The 8,174-nt window shown below is 46.6% G+C and overlaps 1 protein-coding gene across 2 annotated transcripts in view; it reads right to left on the bottom strand.

Moving 5' to 3' along the window:
• Nucleotides 1-2,348: 2,348 nt before the first annotated feature.
• CCR2 (C-C motif chemokine receptor 2) overlaps nucleotides 2,349-8,174 on the bottom strand; it is a 61,913-nt gene continuing 56,087 nt past the window's right edge. For both annotated transcript variants that reach the window (XM_088831584.1, XM_055413637.2), the window contains one exon: nucleotides 2,349-6,163. In XM_088831584.1, the coding sequence (XP_088687710.1) occupies nucleotides 5,040-6,152 (1,113 nt within the window). In that variant the 5' untranslated portion in view covers nucleotides 6,153-6,163 and the 3' untranslated portion in view covers nucleotides 2,349-5,039. The remainder of the gene's footprint in view (nucleotides 6,164-8,174) is intronic.

Below are 8,174 nucleotides of genomic sequence, written 5' to 3'. Positions count from 1 at the left end.
CCTTCCCAGTTGGACCCCTTTACCCAGCCCGTGCAACATGTTCCCCTAGCCCTGTGCAGATCATCAAACTGAGTAGACACTAATAGGCTGTCCACCTCATCACTGTTTTAGATATGTCCAGACTTGGTGGAAACCCCGTAACTCTGCTGAGAAGCCTGCTCTGTGCACTTTGGGATTTCTTTCAGATCAGTGTGCAGACATGAGGCTAATGCACCTTTATGTGTGGTGGGATGTGGTTTAGTCACTAAGTCGTGTCCGACTCTTGCGACCCCATGGACTGCAACCTGCCAGGCTCCTCTGTCCATGGGATTCTCTGGGCAAGAATACTGGAGTGGGTTGCCATTTCCTTCTCCAGGGGATCTTCCCGACTCAGGGATCGAACCTGGGTCTCCTGCCTTGCAGGCAGATTCTTTACCAACTGAGCTACGAGGGAAGCCCCTAAGTGTGGTAACAGAAGTCTAATGTACGATTATGTGTATACTAGACCTAGTACAGTCTTCAGTGGGTCAGGTCACACGTTCACCTCTGTTTTCTGCTCTCTGTATAACAGGATATTAGGTGGGACTTTTCCTGTTGCCCCAGAACTGGCAACCATGGCCTGAGGCTGAGGTCAACGAGGTGTTAAGTAACCCGAAGTTCTACAAAAAACTACTGACACCTGGGATCGAACACCTCCTCCAGGGCTTTCTAAGTGTGACAGAATCAGCTCTGTGCCCCTAGTCACCATGACAACCCTTCTCACTGCGTCCTGTACAAGGCAGAGACAGGTTTGGGCAGGAAAAGGTTTTAGAAGTGGGTGAGGTTGATGGGAAGGAGGGTGGGGTTCCTCTCCTCAAAGCCAAAGGAGGGACCTCTGAGAGAAACGTGTGAAGAGTGGGGACTTGCCAGAAGGGGAGGCCAGTACCTCATTCCTGGGTGGGGCATCCACTGGGCAGCAAGCCACCTGAGCAGGAAAGAGGAGATTGGGAGACAGGTGGTGGTGGAGACAGTGTGGCAGTGAGATAGCAAGAATGTCCCAAGGATGTCTAGTGATAAACATGGTGCTGGACTGGTGGCATCTGGAGAAATAGCCAACTCAGTCACTCATCACACCCAGGGCTGGCCCTCCCTGAATTCATAGGCTGCCTTGTGGAGTCAGCTCACCAGCCCAGACACTTCTTCGCTTGTGTTGGATTTCCTCTTGGTGGCCCTTAGTGACCTTTGTCACTGGCTAATCTCACCTGAGGCCGTTTCAATTTGTCAGAGAAATTTTAATAGAGAGAACAAGTGAAAGCAAAGAGGTAGGGTCTTGATGGCTTACTTCCAGGGGACAGCAGGGCCTCTCTGAAAAATACTCCAACTGTCCCAGTTACCACAGATCGAGGAGGATGGCATGGGGTGAACAGGCCCAGCGCCAGCTCTACCGAGAGTCTTAAGTATGATCCCCACCCCTTGGAACGATCATCTTTCCTGACATCTGCCTACCTCAAACAGCCCACTTGAATGCTGTCCCCGGGATAAAGGAGACTTGGGGTTTCCACTTCTAGAAAATGGTTCTAGAGATGGTTGGCAGCTTTTAAGTGGCAGTTTGTTTGGTGGCAATAAAATCCTGCTGTAGCTATTATTACTGTGATGCAGGGCTCTCACTTTCTCCTTGGGGCTCTCAAGAAATTTCACACACACGTCTGTTTCTGTGCTTTGCGTGGTGCATTGTGATTATTCATACTCTGTTGTGATTATTATTTCTCCCCTGCTCCTCCCCATCAGTCATCTCTGGGCTGGGAGATCTAAGGGCATGAGAATAACATAACCATCTCTATGTGCCCTCCCCAGGCTGACACACACTGACTCCTCAGGTGTATTTGTCACGTTGAATTCCATCATGGAAAAACGATTTCCCAAATTTTATTTATGGAGGTACTATGTAACATATGTATCAGTTAACTTTTGTGCTTCTTAGTAAACAAGTCCCACAACTCAGGAGCTTAAAACAGCTAATGTGGACTGCTAACTCCTGTGACATGTGTTTGCTGGGTAGCCGGGGCCCAATTCCACTCTCTGCGATTCCCACCCACTCACCAGGCACCTGGGCTGAAGGAGTTGTGGTCTGGGATGGACCTTCCTGCGGCTGAGCAGGGAGAGACAGAGACTCCACCCAGGCATTTCAGCACCCTGCTCGGATGGAGCAGCTGTCCGTCGTGCTCACTTTCTCCTGGCCGAGCCGCCTGTGGATGGGCTGAGGGGTGCCCCTCCTGTAGGGCACACTGCAGGTCACACATCAGGGACAGGCATGTGTAGTCACACAGGGGAAGGAGGGAGAAGCTGTGGACAGTGAGACAGTCTTTCACACCACCGCATAATAAAACTGGCAGTTTAAAATTTTTTTATTGTGGTAGAAACAGAATATGAGATTTACTCTTCTAACAGTTCTTAAGTATACAATAGGGTATTATTATTTATAAGCACACTATTTAGTACTTACTCATCCTGTATAACAATTCTATGCATGTTGATAAATGGATAAAGAAAACGTGGTCTACACATACGAGGAATATAATTTAGCCTTAAAAAAGTGGGAAATTCTGCAGCATGCATGCAACATCATGGATGTACTTGGAGGGCATGATGCTAATGAAATAAGTCAGACACAGGAGGACAGGAACTGCATAATTTCACTCACGTGAGTAATCTAAAATCATCAGACTCATAGATGAAAAGAATAGAATGGTGAGTATCAGAGTCTGGGAGAGGAAGGACAGAGGAGTTGGTAATCAGAAAGTTTTTAAAAAACAGTATAGTTAAGAGTGTTGATAATTAGTTTTAATTGGAGGATAATTGCTTTATAATATTGTGGTAGTTTTCAAGTCATAGTTTTTTTAAAACAATATTTACATTTCATCATCAAAACAAAAGTTAATGTATTATTATAGGATAATTCAGATATCTGAAGGTGAAGGCCGCCCCCGCCCCCATCACAACATACACCTCTTTCTGAAGCCTCTAGACATGAGGCAAGAAAGTAAAACCTTAATAACTTTCAGTTCCCCAGTTGCCAGGTTCCAGGATCCCTGTGTTTCTTGCCTGCATCAGATTGGAGATGCACTAACACATAGGTATACTCTTAGCTTAGCTCAAGCCAAGACCAGAGTCTTTGCTTGCTTAGGTGAACTTCTCCAACTCCCTCTTAGGAGTTCCCACTGGCCAGAGAGAGGACCCATCTGAGCATCACTAAAGATGCGGCAAAGCATGAAGCATTCAAATAGGATTAAATCCATGACTTTCTAGACTTCATAATGAGGCAAAAAAGATTTTTGGTACAAAGTCAGAATAAAGACACACAGTTGAGATGACAGCTGTGGCGTGCGTGCTGTGATCTGAGATTATTTAGATGCTATATCACCATAAGCTAGTAAACCCATAGCTCACAGACCTCCAGCTCCCTGACAATATTTATTTATGTTGAACCAGCGTCTCCCAAACACACCACATGCTCCGCCAATACCAGAATTGTCTCTATGACTAATATAGTATTTTTAGGCTTGGCATAATAGTATCTTAAAAATGATACTTTACCACAATTTTAGGTTGCAGTTTCCAGCTTTCATTTAATTTTTACTTTACATTGAAATACATATATATGAGTGTGTGTGTGGTGTGTGTGTGTGTTTGTGTATCTGAACTCTCTGCCTGTGTGCAAAAATGAGTTGCCAGAAGGTAATTTGGAAAACATTTTTTTTCCAGTCTGTCTACAGTCTTCCTTATCTAGGCCTGCCCTGCCTGGTAATAGGCCCTGAGGTCACAGGCTGATGTTTGTTTTCCAGAACAGACCCCTTCTCTGCCTTGAGCGCTCACCCCAGTATCCCGTTGATTGTCTTCCCTCTCCCAGGCCCAGTAGGGGTTCTTGTTGCACAATTTCCTTCACATTCTCCCCACAGCTACTCTCCTGGACCTCTACAAACTGGCTTTTGGGGTGGGGCGGTCCCATAGGCAGAACTATGATAAAGGCTGTGGGGAGACAGGTGGGCAAGGGCAGCAAGAAAGCAGGAAAAGCCACAAAGAAACAAAATAGCATCAGATCCCTTTAGGGGTTCTGGCACATCCTTCCTGACTTTTGCTCTTGGCCAGTTCTGGAAACATTCCTGTGCGTCTGGTGTGAGCGTGCCCCTCCACTCCTCATGGAGGGACTCATTAGAGCCCACTCCTTTCTCATAATCACCACCTCCAGTCCTCCCCTTTCCCTTTTTAAACAAAGGCTTTTATTTTTTCATCTTATTAAAGATTATGTGTATTTTATAAACAAACATTTAAATAATTTTTTGTATAGAGGGATGAGGCCTAAGAAGCATATGTACAATGGGGCAAGGTATTGAATAGATTTCAAATGTAGGTTGTGTGGTTATCATAGTTAAACTGTAATAAAGCAGAAACGTGGCATGCACTTAGCAGAAGAGGATCGTGGGCCTAGCCAAAGCTCCCAGAGAGTTCTTACAGTTCCCATGCTCACCATGACCTAGGAAAGCCTCCAAAGTTAAATATGGTAGAAGATGGTGCTAAGGACCAGTGCTGCTGCCTTGCTGGGCAAGCGAACCCCTTGCCTGCATCTGTAAAGGCTTAAACATGCTTACACTTTCCCCTCCTTCCCCTTGGTCCGGACTCTACTCCCCCTCTTTCCGTTCACCCTCACCTGACTCCTCATCCCAATCTCCAGAGGATTAAAGGGATTGATTAAAGAGGTTGATAGAATCAGAGAGTAAGCGAAGTGGTGGATGGGGGAGAGGTGGAGGGAAGGGCACAAACACAAGGCAACATGGTATTTTCTAGGAACTGCGATGAGCTCGTTGGAGATTCCAAGTCTCTGCCCACAGTTGTTTTGGAATATTCCGCGAGCACAGTGACTCTACAAGAGAACATAAGTCTTCATTGATTCACATAATCCTGAAGTTCCTGGGCACTTACTCTAGAAACTTTAGACTCCTCTGTTCTTCAACAAACGCTGGCGGCTTATTATCATATATAGATTGCTATCACCTTTTGAAAATAACAGGTGAACTTCTACTCTTCTACAAAGCAGCTGAGACTTCCTGTTCCCCAGTGGAATGGGTGTATGTTGAACTCACTCGATCTCCTGTCTCCCCATAGAAGACTGGGCATTGTTTGCAGAGGTGTTTGGCAATATGCTTTCGGAAGAACGTGGAGAGATACCTCCTGAACTTCTCCCCGACAAAGGCGTAGATGATGGGATTGATGCAGCAGTGCGTCAGCCCCAGGGTTTCTGTCAGCTGCATGGCTTGGTCCAGCTGACTGCTGCTCTTACAGTTACTCAGGCCAAAGAATTCCTGGAAGGTGCTCAGGAGAAGGACGATGTTGTAGGGAGCCCAGAAGAGAAAGTAGACAATCATGATCACAAAGATGAGCCTCACAGCCTTGTGCTTCTTCTTCTCGTTGCGACACCGGAGCAGGGTTTTTATGATTCCCGAGTAGCAGACGATCATGACAAGCAGTGGCAGCACTAGCCCCAAGATGCTCCTCATAATTGTATGGAAATTCTTCCATCTTAGTGGAAAATAAGGGGCACAGGCGTAACCTGAATGTTCTTCGAGGGATTTGATAAAGATGATTCCTGGGATAGAGGCAAACACAGCCACCACCCAGGTGACCCCACTTGTCACCACCCCAAAGGTGACTGTCCTGGCTTTTAAAGCAAACACAGCATGGACGATAGCCAGGTACCTATCGATCGTCAAGAGGATGATGAAGAAGATTCCACCAAAATAACCAATGTGGTACAGCCCTGTGAAAAACTTGCACATCACATTCCCAAAAACCCACTGGTCTGCAGCATAGTGAGCCCAGAACGGGATGGTGAGGAGGAACAGCAGGTCAGAGATGGCCAAGTTGAGCAGGTAGATGTCAGTCATGCTCCTCAGCTTTTTGCAGTTGATCAGGATAAGGACAACCAGCAAGTTGCCCACGAAACCAGAGATGAACACCAGCGAATACAGCGGCGGCAGGAGCCGGGCTTCGATTTGTCCCACGCTGGTCTTTCGGCAGGGCTCACTGTAATCGTAGTCGTAACTGGTGGTGGGTTCCTCACCATTCCCCTTGACGCTTGTTGTAAACAGAGAATGAGATGTGGGAAGCACATTGTGGCTGAACGTATCGTTGCCTTCCATCTTCCTCGGTCCTGTAAACAGAGGACAAGATGATGACATACAGCATAATGGCTACAATCCCCAGTCTTACCAAGGCCCCTGCTCCACTTAAGCAACATCCAGGCTTTGTCTTTACTTGGCAGCCATCTCCTTGAAAGCGTGTGTGCTAGTTCACCACTTCCCCTTATTCCCGGTCACAGACAGCAGACATCTTGCCACAGCCGTTTCCCAACACCTTGGCCTTCCTGCAGAGCCTGACTCTCATTACAAGGCTGACCGTGCTGGACACTTGCTTCTCTACTGGGCCTGTGACTCATTACTGAATGATAGTATATAAGGGGACTCCACTAGGGGGCTTCTGGGGAATGCTCATAATGAGCCATTATGACTTGCATTTTCTGTTACTTGCCACCCAAAGTGTTCTGAACACTCTCTCAACTTTCTGCCCCCATCATTTTGCCAAAACTTCTCTTGCCAGGATTGCGACAACAGCCCAGTTTTAAACACTCTGGCTTTTAGTTTCATCTTCATCAAATGTTTGATCATTCCGATGATCGTTTTCATGTAAAACTTTTGGTTTGGAAATTGCCTGGCAGTCTAGTACTTAGGACTTCATGCTTTCACTGCTGAGGGCCGAGTTAAATCCCTGGTTCGGAAACTAAGATCCCACAAGGTGCATAGCACAGCCAAAAAGAAAAAAAATTTTAAGTTAAAAAATAAGAAAACCCGCTTGGCTTCCAGTAGGCTAGCTCCTGGCCTGCTACTTCTTTTTCACAGTCTCTGTTGGTGTTTCCTCCCCTGCCTACACTGTCAGGGTCCCCAGGCACCGTCCTTGGCTCCCACTGCTTTACCATTTACCTCTTTACCCTTGTTCCAGACTTCTTCCTGAGTTGTTTTCAGGTTCTAAGTTTCCTGCAGGCTAATGCTTCCCAAAGCTCTGCCTTCCAGCCCCACCTCAGAGTTGAATTTTCCATTACCTGTTGCATATCTCCCCATGGGCTTATTTATTTAACCAGTATTTATTGAGTGCTTACTAGGAGCCACACTCTATTTTAGACAGAGAGCAAAGTGGGTATCAGAGAGGTACCTCAAATTCAACCCACCCCACACTGAACACCCCTGGAAAGTTGCTTCAGCTTGTGGATTCTTTATCTTGGCCAATGTCGTGTACTCCATTATTTAAGAAGTAAGATTTGACATTGTCTTGGGTCCCCTCTTTCTCAGAAGATTAGGAGCCAGGCCTTTGGAGCTAAACAGACCTAGACTTGAGTCCTGCCTACAACGTCCAGATTGTGTAATTTGCTGTCAGTTTCTTTTTGTTTAAAATGATAACCGTGCTGAGTTGCTGTGGAAAAAAAGACAGTGCAGCGTCTAGTGCAAAGCAGTGCTCCGTACTGCTCATGTTGTTGTTGTTATTGTGTCGTATGGAGTCTTCCTCACAACCACCTCTCAGAGTCATCCCCTCTGCATCTCTTTCAACTGCCACTCTCTTTCCTCCTGTGCATCTTACTTCTGGCTTTGCTGAGCTCTTTCATTTGTTCTTGCCTTTTCCCTCACCATGTTCTGTTTCAGTCTGTCTTCTCTGAAACTGAAATCGATCATGCTCTTCTCAGTTTAAAACTCTTGTAGCCCCACGATTTCTATATGGTGGGGCCTCAAAGGCAATGCCTAGACTATGCATCATGGCTTTTCTAAGCTCCTTTCTTCTCAGCTTCATCTCTAATCACTTCTCAAATCCCGGATCCTGTGGTTCAGCCATACTCATCTTTTTCCCACTTTTCCCAGACTCATCATTTCCTTCAGGCTTCAGTGGTTTTGCCCATGCTTGCCCCCTTGCCTAAAACGTCTGGTGAGTTCCTGTTCATCATGCAATGTGTGTGTGTGTGTGTGTGTGTGGGTGGGTGGGTGGGTGCGTGCGCGTGTACTCAGTCGTGTCTGACTCTTTTGCGACCCCAGGGACTGTAGCCCACCAGGCTTCCTTGTCCACAGAATTTTCCAGGCAAGAATACTGCAGTGAGTTGCCATTTCTTACTCCAGCGAATC

This window comes from Moschus berezovskii, chromosome 24 (genome assembly GCF_049115385.1).
Source record: "Moschus berezovskii isolate FMDL1 chromosome 24, NW_MosBer_1.0, whole genome shotgun sequence".
Classification (NCBI taxonomy): Eukaryota; Metazoa; Chordata; class Mammalia; order Artiodactyla; family Moschidae; genus Moschus; species Moschus berezovskii.
The sequence above is the reverse complement of the archived record's forward strand: the minus strand, read 5'-3'. Positions and strand labels throughout refer to the sequence as shown.